General features: G+C 34.3%; 4 protein-coding genes across 4 annotated transcripts; 3 read left to right on the top strand and 1 right to left on the bottom strand.

The window, feature by feature from the left end:
- The first annotated feature begins 125 nt into the window (after positions 1 to 125).
- LOC106765803 (dof zinc finger protein DOF5.4-like) lies at positions 126 to 1579 on the top strand. Its single transcript, XM_014650544.2, has one exon. It carries the CDS (start codon positions 442 to 444, stop codon positions 1300 to 1302), a length of 861 nt encoding a protein of 286 aa, XP_014506030.1. The 5' UTR covers positions 126 to 441; the 3' UTR covers positions 1303 to 1579.
- A 4968-nt stretch (positions 1580 to 6547) lies between these two features.
- On the top strand, positions 6548 to 10799 carry LOC106765805 (protein MICROTUBULE BINDING PROTEIN 2C). Its single transcript, XM_014650547.2, has 5 exons — positions 6548 to 6814; positions 7088 to 7171; positions 8910 to 9242; positions 9731 to 9949; positions 10430 to 10799. Exons 1-5 carry the CDS (start codon positions 6647 to 6649, stop codon positions 10598 to 10600), a joined length of 975 nt encoding a protein of 324 aa, XP_014506033.1. The 5' UTR covers positions 6548 to 6646; the 3' UTR covers positions 10601 to 10799.
- A 4135-nt stretch (positions 10800 to 14934) lies between these two features.
- LOC106766881 (isoaspartyl peptidase/L-asparaginase) lies at positions 14935 to 16710 on the top strand. The gene is made up of 4 exons (XM_014651659.2): positions 14935 to 15189; positions 15282 to 15515; positions 15613 to 15699; positions 16052 to 16710. The coding sequence occupies exons 1-4, from the start codon at positions 15028 to 15030 to the stop codon at positions 16538 to 16540; spliced, it is 972 nt and encodes a 323-aa protein (XP_014507145.1). The 5' UTR covers positions 14935 to 15027; the 3' UTR covers positions 16541 to 16710.
- A 3469-nt stretch (positions 16711 to 20179) lies between these two features.
- LOC106765707 (probable galacturonosyltransferase 11) lies at positions 20180 to 24104 on the bottom strand. The gene is made up of 2 exons (XM_014650411.2): positions 23661 to 24104; positions 20180 to 22047 (listed from the first exon to the last, which is right to left on the bottom strand). Exons 1-2 carry the CDS (start codon positions 23814 to 23816, stop codon positions 20593 to 20595), a joined length of 1611 nt encoding a protein of 536 aa, XP_014505897.1. The 5' UTR covers positions 23817 to 24104; the 3' UTR covers positions 20180 to 20592.
- Positions 24105 to 24583: the final 479 nt, after the last annotated feature.

Genomic DNA, 24583 nt, shown 5'->3' with positions numbered 1-24583 from the left:
TTAAAGATCTTGGGCGTATTAAAAAGTGCGTGGGTTGGGCTGCGAAAGTAGTTACGGCTATGGTATAGGGCTTGTTGGGTCAATTCACCTTCGGTCGAAATCCCGAAAGATATCATAACATAACATAAACATTACAACTCACTAGATAGACACACAAAGACATAGATGTAAGTAAGTAAGTAATATAGAGAGCTCAGAAGGACATTGTTGCAGAGTGCAGGCATATTTGTCACTCTCTCAAACGCCGTTCTCATTCCGCATCCCAGTTCTCTTATCTCTTCTCTCTCTCTCTCTCTCTCTCTGTTTTTTCTTCTCCGTACTCTCTCCACACAGACACATGTGTGTTTACCCAACGACCACAACACCAACACACTCGCTGACATAAACACTGCTTTCAGGTGCATCTGATCAAAACTTCTCCCTCCCATCTAACCCCACCAAATGCAGCAAATACACTCCATGGCACCGGGAACAGCTGGAGGAGGAGGAGGAGGATCAAGGTTTTTCTCCGGCACCGCCGCCACGGACAGGAGGCTCCGACCCCACCACCAGAACCACCAGGCCCTTAAGTGCCCCCGCTGTGACTCCCTCAACACCAAGTTCTGTTACTACAACAACTACAACCTCTCCCAGCCTCGCCACTTCTGCAAAAACTGCCGCCGCTACTGGACCAAGGGAGGCGTCCTCCGCAACGTCCCCGTCGGCGGCGGGTGCCGTAAATCCAAACGCTCCAACAAACCCGCGAAAACCTCCGACGCCGTCCCCCCGCCCCCGCCGCCCGACCCGGACCATTCCAGCAGCGAGAGCTCGAGCCTGACCGCCGCTGCCGCGGAGCCCGTATCGGCGCCGATAAACTCTGATTCCACCAACATGCAAGAGTCGAAGTTGTCGGTCCCCGTGGATCCTGTTTTGGAAACGAATCCTTTGGAGCAGGGAGCAGGGGACTGCGGTGGTATCTTCTCAGAGATTGGACCTTTCACCAGCCTGATCGCTACTTCCACTAACGAGCCCTTGGGTTTCGGTTTCGGCAACGGTCTGCCCGATGCGTCGTCGTTTCAGTGGCAGCACTCGAAGGTGAGCAGCAACCAGGAATTGAAGTTGGCCGAAAGCTCCTTCCTCGATCACACCGTTGATTTGTCGACACTGCATGGTAAAACCAACCACGGAACATTCGGATCGTTGGATTGGCAGGGCGGTGCGGATCAAGGTTTGTTTGATCTCCCTAACACCGTTGATCACGCTTACTGGAGTCACACTCACTGGTCTGACCACGACAATTCTTCTCTCTTCCATCTCCCCTGAAAACGGCTCCACTCCTTCACAAATCTCATCTCACCTTTTGTTTTTTTTATTAATCTCTTATATAATTTAACTCTAAAGGAGGGCAAAGGATATTTGAAACCAAACTCAAAGTAAAAAAAAAAAAAATCCAAAGCGAAGGTGGAAGGACTTGATATAATTAATTACGAGGTGTATATTTTTTTTTTTAATTTATAAATTTGGGGGGTGATTGAGCTTGATTCTAATCAGTGATGTGCATGCAGAACTAATTCCATGTTAGTTTCTATATGATTTTTCTTTTTCCGTTGTTTGATGCGATGACGTTTTAATATATGTTTGTGGAATTTGATTGATTAACAGAGAATTATAGCAGAGTGTTTTAATACGGAGCGTAATTGTTTATTGAGTTGGTCGCTTATGTTTGGCATTTTTTGTTTATTTCCGTACGATGATTATGGCATGTCTCTTATTATATTATAGGAAGAATGGGCGAAGAACTAACAAGTTGAGGGAGGGAGAAGAGAGTATCGGTTGAATGTTAGTTAAATGGTAAGTTGGGTTGGTGTTCTGGTTTGATTGGAGCGTGGGTTGCGGGGATTTGATTATTGAGATTAAGATGAGAGAAATGAAATGAAAGGAAGAAATTAGGGATTGGGTGGGATAGGGTAGGTTGGGGCGTGGGGTAGTGATGAGTTGCATGCGCGATCATGTTGATGAGTCCGCGTGCGTGAGAGGAATGAAAAAAAAAAAAAAGTGGGGACACGTGGGCTTGATTTTGGGTGGGAAGAGAAGAATGTGATGTGGTGGATGAGAAGGGAAGAGCAATTAATCTGTGGAAGTAGTGCATTCATAGTGGAGTATCAACTCAAGCACTGTTGTTGTTTGTGGGGATATGCATGGGAACAGAAGAGGGTCATGCGCGTATTGCCTCTCTCTTCACCAGAAATCAACGACAGTCGAAGCTGACTCTGTTCCAACACGCCATCCTTTCATTTCAAATCTCCCTCACTACTCTCTTTACCATATACTACTGTTTTCTTCCCCTCTCAACACATACCAATTTTTGTCATCTATACTGTTTACTGGTCACATAATCTATATTTAAATTAATATAGGTAGGGCTAGAGGGAATCCTTGTGATCATGATATGATGGAAGATTGAAGGTGAATGTTTTGTTGTGGATGGGTTAGTTAATATTAGTAAAAAAAGGAGGTAAAAAGTAAGAGGTTGGAAGGGATGGGGGAAATGCATGAAGATAAGTGAAGGGGGTGTGCAGAGTTAGCCCATATTGTTTGCCAAAATAGGTGATGGAAGGATGGAGTAAGAGTAGAGACAACTGGTCCATGGCGTGGCCTTTTAATGTGACAGAGCAGCGTGGATTACGACTTCACCCATGTTCGGGTCTCAGAACTAGGCACATGGTTTTCGTGGTCCTTCTCTCCACTCACTATTGTGTTGTCATACACAGCTGCCCCTATTCAAACCTTGACGTCTGAACTCCTCCTGCTTTCTACCATTATTGCTTAGCTCTTTCCTTTCTTTCCCTAATCACACTTCAACTAATACTATATTGCTCTCTGGAAAAGAGTCAGAGTGTAGACCATATGTCTGGTGACCAGTGACGTTAATATTAGGAATGTATTCCTTTGATGTTAAGGTTAGGAATGTATTCCTTTCCTTCCCATTCTGCCAACAGATTTCCCACGATCTTTTCCCTTTATATTAATTACGTAACGTACAAGTCTTCCTACTTATTTTATCCCGTAGTCATCCAATGAATCACTTTACCCAACCGGTGTGGGCTCATTTGGACGAGGTTCTGTACTTTCTGCCTCAAACTCCCATATTATTAATGCTATCTTTCATTCTCTTCACCATGCCTCTTCTCTTCCACCACAGTAACACCTTATGCTTTTGCATCACTTATTATCCCAACATTCAGAATTTTTATTCAAAACAGTTTAAAGGTTTGTAACCGGAAAATCTCACTTTTCAAAACTTTACTTAGATCCAAATTCACACTGACTTTACTCACCCTTCATCTGTAAATTTATATTTCGTTGATTAATTAGATTAGGTACCCGTTATTCCAACTCGGGCTAAACATGCATAAACACTCCCTGCAGACATCTAAAATAATTTGATGTCTCTTTTCAAAGCATGAAATATCGTAAATCCTTATCTTGTTTTGGGGAAAAAAATATCTTTTCAATTGGTTATTATGCAATAATGAGGAGCTCCAACCTCATGCGTAAAACGACATATATCTAGTCATAAATATGGCAACGCCAAGAGAATTTACATTATCACCACTAGCACCATATGACACCATGAAAGTGAAACATGGAACCGCAAAGTTTTCTGCTTGTCTCACACTACACAAAACATAAATGTCCCCTTTGCCTCTGTGTTGATTAGAAGAGTTTAATATCAATTCTGGTGTCAATAACGAGCACTGAGAATTTGCAGCAGGGTAAATATGTCTTCCACCATTAATACTCTCAATACTGTCTTTCCACCATTTTCACCGCCCTTTCCTTCCGTGCACTTCGAGGAGCTATAAAACACAAATTTTTAATTTGTCTAAACTATTCATATCCCATTAATAAGTATCATTTTAAAAACTATAAAAAAGTTAATATAATTATGGTTTCTTTTAGTAAGAGAAAACAAAATAGAGATTATTACTCTTGAGAAACTAAAAATGGAACATACCCTCTTTTTTAGACTGTTCCTGTGTAGAATATCTATATCCAAAACATTCAAACAGAAAATAAGTGTAGCGGCTTCTCTCTTTCTCCTCCCTTGTCTTATGTTGTCCACGTTGTTGGTTAACCTTCCTTTTTTCTTTTTCCAGTTGTGGTCCAAGCTGCTTTCCCTATGATTCTTAACTCCTTTTTTTTTTTTTTTTGTATAGATATTTATAACGCAGACATATAGATATATAATCATATCTTGTATATTTTTAAGAATAACTGTATGATACATATAACATATTGTATCCGACAGATGTATGGTATCATTAATATGTGCTGCATATGTATAATTGACTGATTGAGGATATGTTCTGCTTAATTTGCTGTCATTGGATTTTGTTCCATAAACAACGCACGATGTAGGAGAAATTGAGGATCTAATGCACAAGAAGATGCCCGTCCCAGATAAATCTGCATGTCGATCAACCTGTTCATTTGTGCGTTCCATGTTTCACCTGAATGTCATCACTTCTTTCTGCCACTCACTATTGGCTTTGAAGATTCAAATTCACTGTATAAAAATGTAAATAATTTACCAGTTAATTGTAAAGTTAAGTTTAAAGTTTATTTTTCTAAGATTAACCTAAAGTTTAAATAGTTTGTTTAATTTATAATATTATTATTATTAAGTCACTGTCAATATATAGTCAAACATTTATTTATATATATATATATATATATATATATATATATATATATATATATATTTTAATGTGGGATGTGCTAGAAATGATGAATATCAATTAAAAATAAAATATAGATGAAGATTGTTTAAAGTTGTATTGTAGGTTTAAATAACTTTTGAATTGAGTTTGTTTTGAATTATGAATTTTAAATTTCGTATGAAAATATTTTCAAATTAAGCAATTTTGAAAGATGAATTTAAAGCTTAAGTAATAGTTTTACAACAAAATAAACATTTAAAGTGAGTTAAATAACTCTGATGTGTATTATATTTTGGTGAAATATTAGACTTCGGTCGTTTAAATATATAAAAAAAATGTTTCGCGCCAAAATTTTCCCAAGCAAAAAGTTGTGTTCTGTCAAAGTTGAAAAAATGTCTCATTCTGATTATTTATACGAGATTCTAAATCTGTATATTTGGACCTATCATCTTGGGGTGACACGATACAAATTTAGATCAATAAAACAGTTTATTTATTTATTTATTTTGATTTCACTTAAAAATATGGGACGTACAAAAGATCTCTAAATTTAATATTTTTTTAAGGATGTATTCTGTATTTAATATGAAAAACTTTGTTAGCCCTCAAAAACATATTTAATATACCTAAAAATAGAATTTTAGAAAGGGAGCTAAATAATTATGGTATTTATGAGATTTGTGAAAAGTTAGACTTTGGTGATATAATTTTTTCAATCCCAAGAATTTTCTGTAAGTAAAAGTGTATGCATCACAAAAGTTGGTCTATTTACCATTATGATAACTTTTATGGAACCTAAAATCTATACATTTTGGCCTATCTTCTTGGTGGAACTTAAAATAGATTTAAAGCACAATAATTATGACATGGGTTTCACTTAAAAATATCAATGCATTTGAAAATGATTTCCAATTTTAGGTAGGGGTCAAAATCATCACTAGATTAATTGTTTTCTAAGGACGGATCCTAAACTTAGTATGAAAAATTTTCCAAACCCACAAAATCTAAGCCTTTACACTTTCAAATAAACGAAATTTAGATAAAAAATTAGTCTAATAATATAAAATATGCTATGTAACATCATGTTAATAATATTTGTTTCATCATGGATTTGATAGGTTCTAATTATGATTATGATATAATGTTAGAATTAAACTTTAAGTCTAACTTAATCTCATAAAACCAATTTATAAGATTTGCACCTCACTTGTATATTATAATTTTGATGGTATTACTTAATACTATTAATTTTTGTTATAATTAACTCTCCGATAATGTTAATTACCGTTTTTGTGGATGAATAAGGTATACTATTAAAAAAATTAATTTTAAGTTGATGATAATAAAACTTGTAGCAATTTCTTACATTATTCTCATTTTTGCAATACTATATCATGGAGAAACAATTCTTTAAAGTTAAAATGTTTTACTTTTAAAAGATTTAAAATTTAAAATAATTAAAAAAAATATTTTAGTTCTTCCATTTTCAATACCATTAAAATGATCTATTGAAATTTTAAATAAAGTTATTTTTATCTTCTAAGTGTAGAAAAGTTTACTTTAATTTCTCAAATTTTTAAAAAATATGGTTAAAACTTTTAAATACTGAATTTGAGAATTTAAAATAAATTTTTTTATTTTTTTAGTATCTAAAATTTAATATTTTGAGGTGAAAACAATATAGTGTTTGGAAAATAGAATATTTTTAATTTAAGAGATTAAAATTGAATTCACTTTAAATTTCAACATTAGATATATTTAAACTTTAGCAGGGTTATGTAATTGTAAGAGGGAGGTGAAGGGGCATATCCGTCATTTAAAGATGAATATCCGTTGTTTTGTTTTGTCTGTCTGGAGTGAGGCATTTTCAAAGTGCAGTCTGCTCAGTGTCTTTCTCTCTCTAACTTTCTCTCTCCTCTCCACTGCGGCGAGAAGTGCAGAAAATGCAGCGTTTCATGGATTTGCAGGAGAATTCGGAGTTGTCTGAGACCAATTCATGGCTTTCATCGAAAGAGCACGCGTTAGCGTCCGGTGCGGCGCCCAATACCAATTTGGATCGCGACCTTTTCAACGACCTCGTCGGCATTGTCCCTCTCGTTCAGTCACTCATCGTAAGCCCTCCAACCCTTCAACCCTTTTCCCTCTCCTTTCTTCCGAATTCAGGGTAACGCAGAAAGGAGGAAAAAATTGTTTTTTTTTTTTTTGCAAGAGGAAAAGGAAATAACAACTTGGGAATTATGTAACTTCCACTTTACTGTATTGGCTTGTGTGCTGACAACATCTTGAAATCTAGTCACTTGTGACAATTGGCGATCTTCTGACATTTGGTGTTCTTGAATTTATATTTAATTATCTTAATTACTGTGTTGTGTAATTATGATTAGGATCGTAAAGCGAACAGTTCGTTCACGCGGCGTGGTTCCATGATCTACACCAAGACACCTACAAGAGAATCGTTGTCTAAAAGAGTAAGACCGGATCACCTTTTCCCTCTGCGGTTGTTTAAAACTTTTTCCATTTCTTCGAAATTTCCCTTTCTTTTGGGTCTATTGTAATCTTCATAAATCTTGCTCTACATGTTCAATCATGGGAGCAATTAAGGACTTCCTTCCTTTGGATATATTATGCAAATATTTGAAATTCTCTATCATGGCAGCTACAATCAAGGTTGTTTTACTTATGGAACCTCCGTAGACCTGGCTGATATACTCAACTCCTTAACTAATGTAAAAAAAAATTGAAAAATTTATGAGTGCAATATAGTTAACTTGTTTTCTCTACCTAGGTTAGTAAACAATTAATAATTAGGAATTAACTCAAGAATTTGACAACCTTGCAATGATGCAGAGTTAGTTTTTGTTGTTTCCATCTTTCTGTTTAAACTCTCACTTGAATCTGTCACACTTCAGTTTCAGTTATCAATACAGGCTGAAGCTTTACCTAATTTTGAATCTGTGGTATTAGTACAAGTATCCTTGTGTGGCATGATATTTCATATTTTGACTGCTTTTATGATTTATGAGTGGTGCCATGATGGAAGATCTATATGAAAAATTATGGAACTAAGCTATTTCCTCCTCAAGCACAAATACCAGAAAAGCTCTGTATATTTCCAACTTACCACATTTGGTACTTTTTACTGCTCTTAAATGCATGTTGTACATGTGTCCATAATCATAAGTTAATGTCTAGCAACATTTACTTCTGGGAAACTTTTATGCATGGGTTTGAATATGATATTTATTCATGTAAATGACGACACAATTTGAGTAAGATAACAAAACTGTATTATTCTGTCTCTTCAATCTCCTGATTTGAAACAAATGTAGTTCTAGTGATACTTGGACTTTTGATTATGAAATTTAATAATTTTCAATCCTTTGTATGTTATGGAAAATATCCGTGCGTTGCTGACTGTCCTTTTTTTTCATATTATATCTGAAATATGTGCTTGTGTATTTGGACCTTTTACATACTTCATCAGCTAATTAAATCCCTTCGTTTGAATAGTTCACTTCCCCTTTTCTCCCTTTTGTTGAACCCATGAAGTATCCCTATTGGTTTGGGCCCTTTGAATTGCTTGGGAGACTAATCCATGTTTGATCATGTTAGCACATGGGTTAACTGCCTCTTTACAACAGCTTCTTCCTTAGAAGTTGAGATTCAAACCCATGTTCTCAACACAGGTGGTTGGCACTGCTACCACCTTGACTCAGTCAGTGAAGATTGAACCACTGAACAAAAAATTTCCATTAGTTTAGACTGGAAAACCTTCAGTAAGATGATGAGCAGAAAGGTCTTTGTTTATAATGTGATATAATAATAATAATGTTATACAACACGAGCGAAGGAATGCTAGATCCGTTCGTATGACTCTGGTGATGTAGATTTTGTTATTCAAATCAGGTGGTTTTTCTGACTGACAATTGATATTATGTAGTTCAAGTAACATGAGCTTTAGTCCTATTTCCAAATGTTGAAGTTCAATTTATAAATATCTGTATCGATTTCTTACTATAGATTGAACTTGCTTATTGCCGTTATTTTAGTTTTTTTCCTGTCTTGTTCATAGGGTAGTCTGAAAATATTCTTTTGAAAGAACAATTTCTCATAAATGCTAAATTTTCTGTGCATAGTGCATTATGACTGAGTGACTGCATTTCTTTACCGTGATTGTTGTAGTGAATCATTTACATCCTCTGATAGGTAACGGATACTAAAAGTAGGAATGCTGCCCAGTCTATTCCTGCCAAAAAGAAAAGGGATCATGGAGAAAAAGAACAAGGAAAATTTGGTGGCAATGACATTGATGCTTATTCCACATTTTCTTCAAGAGACAGTGAAGAGTTGAATGTGTTGAAGGAGCAGGTAGAGGAACTTCAGAGGAAATTGTTGGAGAAAGATGAACTTCTAAGGTCAGCAGAAAACACAAGAGACCAGTTGAATGCTTTTAGCGCAAAACTTGATGAGCTGAAACACCAGGCTTCAGAAAAGGACACGTTACTTAGGTTTACGCAACAGCAGCTCTCTGATGCTAAAGTAATGATCCGCTTCTTAATTTTTTTTTTCCATTAGTAATTTGTCATAAGGTCTTTCTATATCATCTACGTTAGCCAAGTTTAACACTTAGACTTAATGATACCTATTCACTTAATACGCACGCTTCATACATCTATATAGGGGGACTATAGGTTTATTTGGACTTTATGAACCTCAATCATAGAATGCAATGAAATAAAATGTTGTGTTCAGATCTTATACTGCCTTATCCAATCTTAGTTTCTGATAGATAATATATAGGGGGAAAGAATTCCTCAATTCCTTGGTGAGGGGGAGGTTTTAAAGTTTTTGTTTTTTTATCAGCAAGAAGTTAGTTGTTACATTTTAATTTTTGTTAGCCGGGATTTAAACCCATGGCCCATCTATTCCTTCCTCCCTTCCACTTTTACCACCAAGCCAACCTTATATCCCTCAGGGAAGTTTTAAAGTACTTCTTTTCACACATTAACAGGTCTCCTTTTCCACAGATTAAGCTCGCAGACAAGCAAGCTGCTCTTGAAAAGATACAGTGGGAAGCTATGACATCCACCAAGAAAGTAGAGAAACTTCAGGATGAGCTAGGTTCCATGCAAGCGGATATTTCATCATTCACGTTATTACTGGAAGGATTATCAAAAACTGACACTGCTAAATACACCGACAATTATGATGTGAAGCCTTATGATTTCAGTCATCTGCCAAGTATTGTGAGTTTATGAATATTTTTCAAATGTACACAGCATATTTTTCCGCATGTTTATGGTAACAATTTCAACACTGCACTATGATTTGGATTGCCTTCCTGGTTCAAGATACGTGAATAACTTGTTTATCAGCGTGCGTGGCTTCCACTTGTGCATGCTTACAAATTCAGTGATTCTATTAATTCTTTTCACTTCAGTAAAGGGGTATGTGGTACGAGACTATAAATTTATAAATTGTTTGGTAGAATGAAAATAGGAGGGAGAGAGTGAAAACAATATTTGTTGTTTGATTTATTTCTAATCTGTTTTCATGTGCCTTTTCTGTTTCATTCATTCTACGATTCCTGCTTTGTCCATTCTACTTCTTTCTTACCTACCAAATCGACTTTTAGTGTATATCTTTGTTTTCTAGAACAGAATTGTGTTAGTATGCATAAATATCTAATCCTTGAATGCTGACCTTTTCAAGTAAACGTTGAACAGGATGATTTGGACGAGATGGATTTACAGGAAATGGAAGAAGCTAGAAAAGCTTATATGGCTGCTGTTGGTATTACCAAGGAAAGACAAGACGAGGAATCTATTGCGGCTGCTGCTAATGCTAGGTTACATCTTCAGTCATTTGTTTTCAAATCCAAAGATTTTAACCTGTAAAGTCACTAGTTTTATTTGATGTGTCTACACGTTATGTCCCTTTAGTCAAAATGGTAAGGCACTTATCCTGTCTTAGGGAGATTGATTTTCTTACAAGCCTGTTTCTGAACAAATATTTAAAGTTGTGCCGTTTATGTGACGAAGTACTAAACGAGCATGTTCAATGAAGTAAAAATGTGTTCTCGCGGGTCTAACTGCATTCAGAATTTCACCAGACCAATGGATCCGATTTTTCAAAACCAGAGTTAATCATCACCTGATTTGTTTTAGTTTCTCTTTTAAGTGGCATTCTGCAAGTTTTCTTCTAGCAGCTGATTCCCATTTGCAGTAGTTATATATATATATATATATATATATATATATATATATATATATATATATATATATGTACCGTCTCCTTTTCACACCTGTTACGGCTTAGAATGCCAAAGTATTTGTGTAAAATTACACTCTGTTCCCAAGTTGTTTTCTGGTTAATTCCTTCTATAGTCCATATCTATTGAACATGTAAACCAGTGGAAATTTTAAAACCTATACCATTTTTCTTGAATGAGAGGAACGGCAATGACTGATTAGTAGGCATTATTATACCTTTTACCTCTCTGCGTCGACCCAGTTGATGATTATCTTTTGACTCTTGTATAAATCGATTTATGACACATTTGGTGAAGATATTATATAATATGATATAATATTTCAGTAAAAGCAAGATAAACATTAAACAATAGTTATGATAATAGTTGTTGTAATGATGAGAATAGTAATAGTAGTAGTAATTTGTAATTATTTTACTTATAACGTTAATTCCGGCCAAGGAACGAAGAAGGAAATTAGAATGAATATTTAAATTGTGTTTAATGGATACGGGATTATTGAGGATATTTAACAAGAGGTTTTTTATGAAATATATGTTGTGTTATTTAAAATATAATTTTGGTATGAATATTTTGTTTGTTTAAATGATACAATTAAATAAACAAATTTTGATAAGAAACATTTTATATTTTCATAAATTTTAAGTGAGATATTTTCAAAGGAATAATTTAGAAATTTTGTACATAATAATTATTTATTTTAAACTATAAATAAACTTATTTTAATAAGTAATATAATTATTATGTATATTTTGAATTATAGATATGTTACATTTTAAAGTTCACCTCAGGTTTAAATGGGCTAACTCCAAGCTTGGCTTGGGTGGCAGGGACTTTCCTTTTGGTTGTAAATTAATTATCTTATTTTAACATTGCATTTGGTCGTACATTGGATATGATATGTCGCACATGGATGTAAATTAATGTGTGTAAAACCAAAGCAAGCAACATATTAAATTTTGAGTAATTTTCATGAATTAGACCTGAAAATACATATCAACGGATTGACTATGAACACAAGTGACTAATATCTGAAAAAAAAAAATCATACAAAATAATAAAATAAAAGAATGTGCAGGCATCAGAATCTACAACACTGAAATGTGACAGCTCTGGACTTGTGCTTCTTCAGGTGCAAAGCTTCTGATTTTGGCATTTGTACAGGGCTTCCAATCCATTCCCAAGCTAGTCTGTATTTTTTCAAACAAAACCATCAACACCGTTCATTTTAATTCATACTGTCTTTTTCTAATCATAATTAAACTATTCCTTTGCTATTTGTGTAATGAAATTAACTTACACAGGGAAGGCAAAAGAATTTCTAGTGCCCTCAGATTGGTCAGAGTTTCTTGATTCTGCAGACTCTTCAATTCCCTCAACGTCCCTTTGTTTCTGTGTGCCCTTTTGATGCAAGGATAGTTGAGGGTGGTGGTAGTGAACTACAGAAGCTCCATCATGTTCATCATGAATGTTCCAGACACTGTCTTGTTCTTCATCCGTACCATACTTGAGCTGCTAAAGGTTATCAAAGGTTATCGAAGAAAGCCAAACAGGGTAACAAAATTTTATGCATGCATTGCATACCTTCCTGTTCACTGGCCTTGAACTTGTGTGATTGAGATCTTTGACTCCTTTGTTTTCTTGTGCCACATCCTTTCCAAAGCAAAACACTATGTAATCTTCATCTGCAGAGAGTGACCAACTTGAATGAACCCCACCAACATCTTTGTCCTTTATTACTGGATTGTTCACGTGTTTTTTGGTGTTGCAGATACTGTTGAAGTTTTTTTCCTCGTTTTTGTTGAATGTCATGGTTTTGGCTGCCACAAAAGTTGAGAGTATAATAAGAATGAAAAGATTGTTTAAAATGTATAGCTACAAAATATTAAGCAAAGGAAATTAGCTTTCTCACTTTACCTAAGGGCAACCGACAAACAGAGAAACATGATCTGAGTAGACATGTCATTGTGGTCATGTTTTGTTCTTTGGAAACAGATTAAAATTAGGAGAACTTGGTTTAGTATAAGAATTCAGACAAACTCAGGGAGTTACAGTATTCAATACACAATGACTTATGGGGAGAGGGTGAGAAATTTCACACAATTTCATTTTGCCTATTGAAACTGACCAGAAATTAAAGAGAAAATGAAACTGAAGAAAGGTCATTACAAGGCATCTTTTTTAATTGCTACAATAAACTAACATAAATTAGGAGTAAACGTTCCATAATTTGTGCCTTAAATTCCTGATCAGATGTTTCATTTTGATGTAATAAATATATGATTGATAGTATTTTAAAAAATTGTCCGCTCTCCTATATTTTGTATGGGTTTATTGTGATTCACTATTTTTGAATTGGATAAACTTTATCCTGTGATAGTTGCCATTTTAACCTTCATTTTTAATATATATTTATAGCATTTACTTATTTCCAAAATATAATTAAAATTTTCAAAGGGTTTCTTCACAAAATTAAAATAATTTTAAAATAAAATGGAAATTCATCCCTATTTATATTTTGACTCTTAAATAAAAAAATACAGTGTTTTTAATTCAACCGTATCAACTTTATGTATTAAATAGTGTTATAGAATGATATTTAAAATGAAATGAAATGTAGTAAATAGTGTAACAAACTCAAACTTTATTTTAAAATTCTGTTTAATACGGTAAAATAAATTTACTTGGATTAAAAAGTTTATTTATATAGGGTTTGTTAACACGCGTATGCTTATTTTTTAATTGATACATTTTAACAATGTGTACCGGATTATAGTAGACAAAAATACCTTCGTTTATCATGGATTCTAAGTTTTAAGATCAAGCATATTTAAATAATTTTCATTCTCAAAACTAAAAAAAAAAAAAAACCCCCTTGCTCACCTCCCTCATTCTTCTCAATCCTTTCTCTCTTATCTCTCTCACTCCAATTTGTTTCTCTCTCCTCTCCGTACTCTCCCTCAGCCACACACAACAACCTACGACATCGTAATTTGTTGTTCTTGATCTGGGATGTGTTATATATTTTCCCTTCTTATTATTATTAAATTTCATTTTTAAATTAAATCATGTAAATAAAACTTTCATAAATCAATTAAATTTTCATACATCATCTATACATCTACACCACATTTCATTATATTTTTAAAGAACAGGATATTTCCCTCTATTATCCTTTTCCCTCTACACAAAGTGTTTCTTTTTCCTTTCTCTCTTGGTATGGTATACATGATGTAAGATTACAACCTAGAATTGAATTGTATTCCTAGGGAGCTCTTCTATACCTATTTCTTTAATTTTCTTATGTCCCTTTTTTATCACTGAATCAGCTTTTGCAGGCGTTTAGAATAAATTTTTGGCAAGAGTTTTTGATTTTTTTTTTCAATTGGGGCAACAGTAGCGATGGAGTTTGGGGATTTCTTTTTTTTAGTTTTGAGAATGAAAATTATTTAAATATCCTTGACCTTAAAACTTAGAATCCATGATAAATGAAAGTATTTTTGTCCACTATAATCTGGTATACATTGTTAAAACGTATCAACTTAGTACACGTGTTAACAAACCCCTTTATTTAACTTTAAAATTTAAAAATCAAACTTATTAATTTTGACATTTGAGACAAAAGTTAATTTGAATTTTGTATCGAAATCCTGAAAAACATGTTTAAGCCTAGTTGGAGAAATTGAGAAGATACCTTTTATTAAAGTGATTTTCAGTTCAGAAATCATGGCTGAAGTGGATGAGGAGCACTTTCTCCACATTTTCATAAAAATAATTGAAACCAAATCCCACCTTTTTTTTTTTTAGTATCCTTATTATGATTTTTTTTTTTTATCTTAATGTAGATGGCAAGGTTTATTGTTTTTCTATGAAAGATCTTGATTTATGATATTTTTTTTAAAATTTATAATAATTGAGTGTTTATATTTATCCTTGTTTACACGTATTTGAGATTTGACGTGTGAAAGTATGATAGAGAATGGGAGTTAGTGTGGGTAGTTAAGTGCCAGTCATCTTCACAACAGAGACACACTCAACAGACAACACCAACGAATGGGTTGGGCCATAGCTCTACACGGCGGCGCCGGTGACATCCCCCTTTCGCTACCACCGGAGCGCCGTCAGCCACGAGAGGAAGCCCTCCGCCACTGCCTCCATATCGGCGTCGAAGGTCTCAAAGCCAAACTGCCTCCTCTCGACGTGGTTGAGCGCGTCGTATGTATCATATCAATCATCGTCACAAGTACGTATTATGTATTTATGTATGGTGATTTATTGATTCGGTTTTTGTTTTGGAGCGTGTTTAGGTTCGGGAGTTGGAGAACATTCCGCAGTTCAACGCGGGGAAGGGATCTGTGCTCACTTCCAAAGGCACCGTCGAAATGGAAGCTTCAATCATGGACGGCACCACTATGAATTGCGGAGCCGTTTCTGGCCTCACTACGGTTGTCAACGCCGTCTCTCTCGCTCGATTGGTCATGGAGAAGACGCCTCACATTTATCTAGCTTTCGATGGAGCAGAGGAATTTGCAAGACAACAAGTTACTCTCCTTTCCCTTTCTTTTCATCGTCATTTATTACTACCATAACTTCAACAACACTCGTTTTTCTTCCTCATTAATCATCCTTCGTCTTCAGGGCGTTGAGACTCTCCATTCAAGCCATTTTATCACCGCAGAAAACATTGAAAGGCTAAAGCAGGCAATAGAAGCCAATAGGGTCCAGGTACTTAATTTTGAAACCAAGCATGCATGCAATTACTTTGCGGATATTTTATTCATGTCAAACTGTTTGTTTTCATATCAAAACTCATTTCTTTTCGGTGTTTTTTTATTAGACTTTGATGCTAATGTAGCTTTTATTCTCATCCTCTTGCCGGAATTGTAATTTCATTTTAATCATTTGTACAATGCAGGTTTGCATTAAATATTAATATAAATTGCTTAAGTACTCTAATTTTAATCAGACAACAATACTAAAACATGCTTAAGAAAGTACATATAAGTTGTTTCCTTACATTAATCGCCTCAAAGTTCCTTTTTTATTCTTCCAACGGTGTTGATTCACATATATGTAGATTGACTATACCCAACCTATCCAAAATGATACTAAGAAAGAAACAGCAATTGCTAATGGTGATAGTCAAATTGGAACTGTTGGGTGTGTGGCTGTTGATGGTAATGGAAATTTAGCTTCTGCAACATCTACTGGTGGACTAGTGAACAAAATGGTTGGCCGAATTGGTGACACACCGGTCATAGGTGCTGGGACCTATGCTGATACACGTTGTGCGGTTTCGGCAACAGGCAAAGGTGAAGCAATAATACGAGGAACTGTGGCAAGAGATGTCGCTGCTCTAATGGAGTTTAAGGGTCTTTCTCTCGAGGAAGCTGCGACTTGTGTTGTGCATGAACGCACGCCAAAAGGCACTGTTGGTTTGGTTGCTGTGTCTGCCAAAGGAGAAGTTGCAATGCCTTTTAATACAACAGGCATGTTCAGAGCTTGTGCTACTGAAGATGGGTATTCTGAGATTTCAATTTGGCCTGCTGCCACCAAATTTGAGTGATCTTTTTCTGATTCCCGAGCTTAATGTATTCTGACATTTGATGATGCTTCATGCGCTTATGTCAAAGGAAAATCTATATGTTTTTCAAGGTACAGATTGCCATCATCGATGACATCTGTGTTTTTTTATGTAGTTTGTGCCACGTTGTGAATGTGATCACCTTATCATTATCAGGGGTTTTATAACCATCATCTTCCATAAATGCTGAAGGGAAAACAACCATCCATTTCATGGAAGTACGATACATCGCAATATAATATAACCTATGCTCTTGACCTCTGATAGACCATAACTGTTAATTACAGCGTAAATTTTATTAGTGAACCAGATCAAACATCAAAGTTTAATCTCACGTGAGACTCCACGTGGACTTTGTCAAGGCAAAACGATAACCAACACTTCCCGTTTGTTGGAGTGGAAAAGAACTGTGAACTTTTCTGGCAAGGGAAGTTTAAAGACTTTAAGAGTTAATTTATCACAAATTAGATGATCAGCATATAGACTTCATTGTTTGTTTTTATTATGCACAGTTCTTAAAGAATTACAGTACTTTTTAATTTTTGTTGGTTCTCCTACAATATCTATCAGTGTTTTCCTTTATTATAGACTTTCCTCATACAATGCTTATATTTTTTCCTTTAATATTTTTGTTTTGGGGGAAGGGGGAGGACGACATTCTTTCCTTTTAACTTCAAACTTCGTTGAGTGTCAGGTGTCACTACTATATTGTCCATTCTGTGAAGAAATTAGGTTAATTTTAAGCTTAGCAGTAGGTACCAAGCTCAGTTCAAAAACAGAAGTCACGGAAAAGTTTCGTAATGTTATAAAATGTTAACTTTGGTGTGGTAAGATAGAGGGATAAAACTATCTGGCATGGTTTATTTTTCCAACCACTGGTTAATTTCGGAATGATGAGATAAGTTTAGATTAATTTGATGTATCAGTTGTTAATAAATTATAGGGAAAGTTGTAATAAACCATTCCTAACAACGCAAACTTCTAACAAAGCGTGACAGAATCACTAACTTCCATAGAAAAGATTGCCCCATTTGAGAAAAAGAACAATGTATAATGATGTACCGTAAACAGAAGAAACTATAGTACTTTATCTGATGAACTACTTACTACAGTAACTATAACAAAATTGCCACTAAAATGTGACATTTGGAGCTAGGTTGAAGATGAAAGACTAGAATGAAATTAAGAGTAAACATTCAATTTAATCTCATGAAAAGAAAGGGAATAATTTTTTCATTCATAAAAGAAAGAGAACATTAAATAAGGCGGTGATTTTTTGAGGAAAAAATAATAAAGGTTTTAGTAAAATAAACATAATACTGATAATATCATATAAATTTGTACACTTAGCTTACATCTCTGTCTATCATTAGGTGTTAATAGGGCTGAGGAAAATTAATTTTTTGATTGCATGAGTGTTGAAAATGTAACTTATCTATAAGCATGTCAAATGTTAAATGGCATTAGGTTAAGTTACTTGATATAATATTTTAACTTGCATAACACGCTCAGTGCCGTAATTGATTAAGAAGGAAGGTTGTTAAAAGTTAATTAACTTGATTCCTACATGTTTACTCACCAGAGTTAACTTACCATAAGTTGACTCACTATAAATTAAACTAAGAAAAAGTTAACCCAACTTAACTCACTTCTATGAGTAAAAAATCAATTACTTAAGTTAAACCATCACATATTTGTGAGTTAGGTGGACTGTGGTTAAGTGTACTTTGTTTTTTACTTATTTCATTGTAGTACACTGGAAGTAAAATAACTTAGCTTACCTAATTATAGTGATATAATCAAAGTGTTCATTTATTTAATTAAACATTAATCCTAATTATTAAGTTATATCATATAAATAATATATGAAAATCAAATTATCAATATATAATTTGACAAATAAAAAAATTAAGCATCAAAATAATTCAAATAACATCTAACGACATTTTTGTTATAAAGAAAACCAATATATCATTCTATATAATTAAGGTCTTATTCACTTAAGTGAATTTGAAGGAGAGTAATTGATTATATTTGAAAGTAATTTTTGTTATTGTTTATTTGAGTGAATTTGGAGGTAAACGAGAATGAATTTGAAAGTAAAGTTTGTAAGAATTAGTGTATGATTTAATTTATGCGACAAATTAAAAAAATTTACTTCCAAATTTACTCTCACTTATCTCCAAATCTATTTAAATAAACATAAACAAAATTTATCTTCAAATCCTATCAATTACTCTCTCCCAAATCCACTCAAGTAAACAAGACCTAAAAGTGATAAATAATTATAATAAAAAATAATAATAAAAGACTGTTGTTAGTCAACCTATCTTCAATTTGAGTCAAAGTTATAAAAGACATGGATTAAGAAGGCCAAATTCAATTTAATCTTCAAAAAAATATGTTTTACAATCTAACCTGAATCAGTCTTATGAAGAGTCATACCAATCTTTGAGATTCAAACCCACTTTCATACCTCTAAGCATGATAGGTTGAGATTTTAGTGGAAAATATTTTGATGGATTGTTTTGATGAATATTATTTTGTGAAAGATTTTTTTTTTTTTTGTAAACTATTGTGAATTTTACAATATTTTTTACTCTATATTTATTCGACTATTATTTATAGTTTGTGAAGAACATTTATGCGAAAATAATCTAGTAGGATAATAAATATGATTGTAAAATTATGTTTGTATTTGGATTATTTATAATTATTTACTATATCACCTTATTTACCTGGTGGTTTAATTCATGTATTACTAATTTTTCATATTTTTTTTCTCTTTTTATCCAAACCCAAATATTTTTTTTTTCAAGTTCAGGACAAATTATATTGGATAAACTCATTATAACAATATTGTTTATTAAAATTGTAAAAATTGGTTCAACTCAATGCTTTATTGAGTCAGGTTGAGAAAATATTAAATCCAATTTATATTTGGGTCAATTCGTCATGATTCAAAATGGTACAATAATTTTCTTTTTGAAATATTTACATAAATACACAAGTCAATATGGTAACGTAGGTAATTAGAGATTCAATCCCAACCGTTCATTTATGACATTTTAAAGCAAAATCATTCCATCTTTCATTAAGTACTTTTTATGAGTGGATATGAAGCTTGGAAGTATGTAATATTTTAAAGAACTGTTTTCAATAATTATAATGTTATTATGGGTGAATCACGGTTAAAGAAAACAATTTGAAAAAGAAAATGTTACGTACTGAGAGAACAAAAACTACAATTAAAGCAATATTTAGACAACAAAATACGAAGTAGTTAACAATGGCTATTCGTTTTAATGTGATTTGATGTTAAGTGTTAGATGTATTGGCAAGACGTTGTTTGAAACATGGTTCGAGTGTAACCAGTTCTGCTATTATGGTAAATTAAAGGCGAGGAATTGAAATGGTAACCTATGCTGTCATTGTCCTACCATTGTGGTAATTTACTTACTGGTTTGTTCCTCAATCCTTGTCTTTGTTCCACCAATTGCCTAAAATCAACAGTGATAATAGAATCAGCTTTGAATTGGTTTGCCTTATCCTTCACAATGATACGTATTCTAAAGGGATTACAACACCCAACAAATTATAGTTGGTTTGCGTTCACAAGGCTAAAGGCAACTGTAAGATTTCTGTAACCCATAACACGACGGAAAAGGGAAAAATGTTTTCATTCGATTACATTGGTATTTGAAAGAGCTGATAAATTATTACAAGAATTAATAAAGAACAATCACTCTATCACTTGCATAAAGGGAAAAGATAGCCTTTCCGGCCAAAAATGGATTTCTCCCATATCTCTTCACCTAACGCATATAAACTTTGTAGTGTATAAGAAATCATTCTGCTTCCTTTCAAGATTGATTCAAAAGAAAATTTGGGGAATAGATAAGAGAGGGGATGAAAAATAATTCCTAGAAAAGTAAAAAATTCTACTTCTGACTCTACATTTAGGCAACCAAAGATCAAGACTATAAAATAATCTGAGATTGCATAATCCATAAGCAATCGAGAAGTAGTGCATTTCAACTTGTGACACAATCTTGAAGATGAGGGTGACTTTGATTTATGTACTTGTCCCATAGTGGCTTGTACCTGCCTATGGCTAACTTCAACCACGGCTTCATGTTCCCGTTGAAGTGAATGACTGCCGCACTTTCGATGAGTCGATTGTCAATATTTAGGTCATAACCCAATCCTAAAACATGCCATCTTCTGTCAAGTGGCTCTGTCAAACCATAAAAACACAGAAGAGCAGGAGGAAGTATCCCCAGCTTCCAGAGTGTCCCATCAGCATTCTGCTCTTGCCAATAGTGATATCTTCCGGTCACATTTGCCTTCCTCCATGCAACCAAGTCAAAAATGTTCATACCAAATGCCCATGCACATGCCTGTGGATCAAATCTCGAGCTAATTACTGAATTTGAGAAATTGAGATACTTGTAGTATCGATGAAATGCTTCAAGACAAGTTTCCACAGCACCATTCACATTCCCATGCAAATCCAGTGAGAAAAGTGGGGTCAGATCCTTCTGGACTACAAGGTCATCATCCAGGAAGACAACCTTCTCGAGTTGCGGATAAATCTCAGGGATGTAAAACTGAAGATGATTCAATAAAGAAAGATACTTGGGATTCCGCATTTTGGGTTCAACATTTAAATCTTGATACGCTCCAAAATAGAAGGTTCTTGAATCAGGATTGAGGAGCTGCTTCACAAGTGGAGAATAAGATGCATTCAACCAATGAAACTCCTCTATGTTCTGTATCTCTATGGTGGCTCCTTTAAAGTCATTGCGTAGGAACCACGCTAGCATTACCCCATAACTGACTCCAGTAGTGACAATGTGAAAGACCAATTGCTTTGGATGGTCAGCATTGGAGACAGTTGAGTTTACAACTACAGATGTTGCCAGTACATTATCTGAAAATATGCAGAAATGATATAGATTGTTGTCCACAAGCCGTGGGGAGTTTTTCCTCTCATCTGAGAGTTCCTGCAGGGAAGGCATCCTTAGCCAATCAGACATGAGTTTCACATTTAGACAGTGAAGACTTTTGGGTATTGCTTCAGCTGCTATTTGACCAAACACGGTGCTTTGAACTATTGCTGCATTCGCTCGCTCTTCTAGAGCTTGAATATGTGATCTCATGGTCACTATTGTGGTTGCAATGTCATAATGGATATCTTGTGCCTTAAACATTAGAAGAGAAAGGCTTCTAATTATTGGCTCTGCTTCCTCCAACGTGATGGGCTCACCAGTGATGGCCGCTTTTGAAAGCAAAAGTTGGCAATTCCTGATCTTTGAGCTAAGCTGCCAGGCAAGGTGAAGATTGTTATGCTCTTTGGCAATAACCACATAAGCTTTGGCCAGAATCATTTGTTCTGCTAACTGTCGTGAAAATGACGTAACACTTAAAATCTCTTGAGTAAAATTCAAACTCTCCTTAGCAAATTGTTCAACTCTTTCATTTCTCTCCTGCAAAGCAAAGTAACCTGCTCCATCAGTACCCAAAACGGACAAATAAAGGAATACTTGTAAGTTGTAACAACAGAAAGTGATATTAACTAAAAGGTAACAACAGCAACTAAGATATATGAAGATATAATATATCTATTCCAGTGGTGCATAGAAATGGATAAGTTCTCTGGGACTCTAATTTAAGGTCTCTGGTCTCTTACTTTTATAGTCTATTTTAAATGCATCAGTAGTCTTCAAGACCCACTCTTTTACACTATCAAAGCTTATTTAATCCTGTTTACTATTTCATATTGATGAGAACTCACTCAAAATATAATTTTGATATCAAACAGAAAATTGAGTTTGAAAGTAATTTATGCATACAGAAGTAAATGCGTACATTTAGCATCATGACCCGATTTGGAAAGATTAGATAAAAATTCAGAAAAGGCGAGGTACATATGTTGAATTCAGTTTTTGTTTGGAGAAATTTGATTTAGTTTACCATTGCATTTCCTTATCCAGTAAGTGTTTATCGATAATTTTATCCAAACCAAACTCAGTCATGAAAACATTTCCTGAGAAGCATGTCATCGATTTAGATATTTTCCTGATTGTTGGATGACTTCAAAGAGCGTCACATGATAACCACAACAAAGGATGGCAAATAATAGAATGACGAAAAGTTTATCATCATTCGGATTATCTGGAAACAGGTTAAATGAACAAGAGATGGATACTAAACATGACACGGAAAGGGGAGTCAAATGAGTAATAGATTNTTGTTGAAAAGTATAATGACTATCGAAACAAGTCACAGGTTTTGATTAAATGAGAAACTATGGCATAAAAATTTCTTAAGATTGGGTAGCATGTGAGTGAACAGTTGTAAGGGGAATGATGTGCAAGCAAATACAGAACAGTTCCCAAACCCAGTAATTAGTGCCTGCTTCCCATTTTAGTAGTTAATTACTAAACGATCTCCACCTATAGTACCAGTTCTCTAATCTCTTACATTTCAAAAGAACAAAAGGTAATTAATTTTTTTTTTGTTAATTCACCAATCACCAATTTCCATTACTTCGTATTTCGAATACGATTCAAACACAGATTCCAGTGTACCCAATGTAAAAATGAAAAAAATGATTTAACATGCTAAGCTAAAGCCACTGGTAACAAAAGTAAACAGATTCAGACCATATGAACAGAGTCTTGAAGGCTCCTCCCCGACCAAAAACCCATCCAACCATAAACGTTACTATTGTTACTTGTATAGATAAACTCCTCGGAAAGGAGCAAGTAAAGTTGAATCTACCCTAGATTTGATATAAAACGCGCAATGAACTCATCCTACTAAAATTAAAAAAAAAAAAACATAAGCACTCTTGCTGGCTCAGTGTAGACAAACTTCATCTATCACCAAACTTACAGACACCGAATTACCAAAAAGGAGCACGCTAATGGCGTGAAGCTAGTGAATAAGAGTGAATAACCGAAAACACATGATTTCAAATAGGATCTAATGAGTGGCATCGTAATCTTATCGGCTAAGTAAATGTAAGATATACGTGAGTATGGTATGAATTAGTTGCGATTGGGAATGAAAAGTGAAAAGAGAAGTTGAAAGTTACCGGCAAAGGATAATGATGCGGATCTCGGTGGTGGTGGTTGTGTTGGAGAAGGAAGAGAAGGAGAGCAATAATAAAGGAGAAGGCGAGGAGAAGCCAGATCCAATATGAAAACCTCCGTCGAGCCGGGCGCCGAAAATCGGCAGCCCGTCGTCGCATCTTTCACCGATTCACCAGTCAATCCAGAACCGGCGGCAGCCCAACAGCATAAATTCAAATTCAACTGTGGATTCCAATTCCAATTCCAATCTGAATCTGACGGCACTTTCTATTGCAAAGAAGCATGCAATTGCGAGGCTTCACTCACTGTGGATTCATTTACTCCCTCAATGAATCAGAGACAAAAATTATGAATGATGCCATCAAATGAAACCTACACATAGAGGTTGAAACTTGTCACTTCCGACCTGTTAGCCAACTCTTATATTATTTCTTACAGTTAAAAACACTCCTTCCACTCTCAAAACTCAAATTTCATTTATTAATACCTCTGCCTATTTTTTTTATACAAACAAAATCATTTTTTTAGCATACAAAAAATTTAGTGTATTTAACATTATATAAAATTTTTCTTGTTAGAAATTAAAATGGAAGTATTATTTATCATTATTCAAATTTGTGAGAGAGTTCATTTAAAAAAAAATTGAAAGAGTAATTTATTTATCACTTTAAGCCTTATTCACTTGAGTAGATTTGGGAGAGTAATTGAGAGGATTTGATGATAAATTTTGTTGTTGTTTATTTGAATAGATTTGGAAATAAGTGAAAGTAAATTTCGAAGTAAATTTTTTTAATCTATCATATAAATTAAATCCTAGACTAATTCTCATAAATTTTACTTCCAAATCTACTCTCGTTTACCTCCAAATTTATTCAAATAAACAACCAAAAACATTACCTTCAACTCTTCTAAATTACTCTCTCCT

This window comes from Vigna radiata, chromosome 7 (assembly GCF_000741045.1).
Source record: "Vigna radiata var. radiata cultivar VC1973A chromosome 7, Vradiata_ver6, whole genome shotgun sequence".
In the NCBI taxonomy this organism is placed as follows: domain Eukaryota; kingdom Viridiplantae; phylum Streptophyta; class Magnoliopsida; order Fabales; family Fabaceae; genus Vigna; species Vigna radiata.
This window is presented reverse-complemented; position numbering and strand designations above follow the sequence as displayed.

Coding starts and splice junctions, on each gene's coding strand:
- LOC106765707 (XM_014650411.2), bottom strand. CDS start 23,816: ATGCGACGACGGGCTGCCGATTTTCGGCGCCCGGCTCGACGGAGGTTT. Junction 22,048..23,660: donor CGCATCATTATCCTTTGCCG/GTAACTTTCAAC, acceptor TTTGCTTTGCAG/GAGAGAAATGAAAGAGTTGA.
- LOC106765805 (XM_014650547.2), top strand. CDS start 6,647: ATGCAGCGTTTCATGGATTTGCAGGAGAATTCGGAGTTGTCTGAGACC. Junction 6,815..7,087: donor CTCTCGTTCAGTCACTCATC/GTAAGCCCTCCA, acceptor AATTATGATTAG/GATCGTAAAGCGAACAGTTC. Junction 9,950..10,429: donor TCAGTCATCTGCCAAGTATT/GTGAGTTTATGA, acceptor AACGTTGAACAG/GATGATTTGGACGAGATGGA.
- LOC106765803 (XM_014650544.2), top strand. CDS start 442: ATGCAGCAAATACACTCCATGGCACCGGGAACAGCTGGAGGAGGAGGA.
- LOC106766881 (XM_014651659.2), top strand. CDS start 15,028: ATGGGTTGGGCCATAGCTCTACACGGCGGCGCCGGTGACATCCCCCTT. Junction 15,190..15,281: donor TCGACGTGGTTGAGCGCGTC/GTATGTATCATA, acceptor GAGCGTGTTTAG/GTTCGGGAGTTGGAGAACAT. Junction 15,700..16,051: donor TAGAAGCCAATAGGGTCCAG/GTACTTAATTTT, acceptor ACATATATGTAG/ATTGACTATACCCAACCTAT.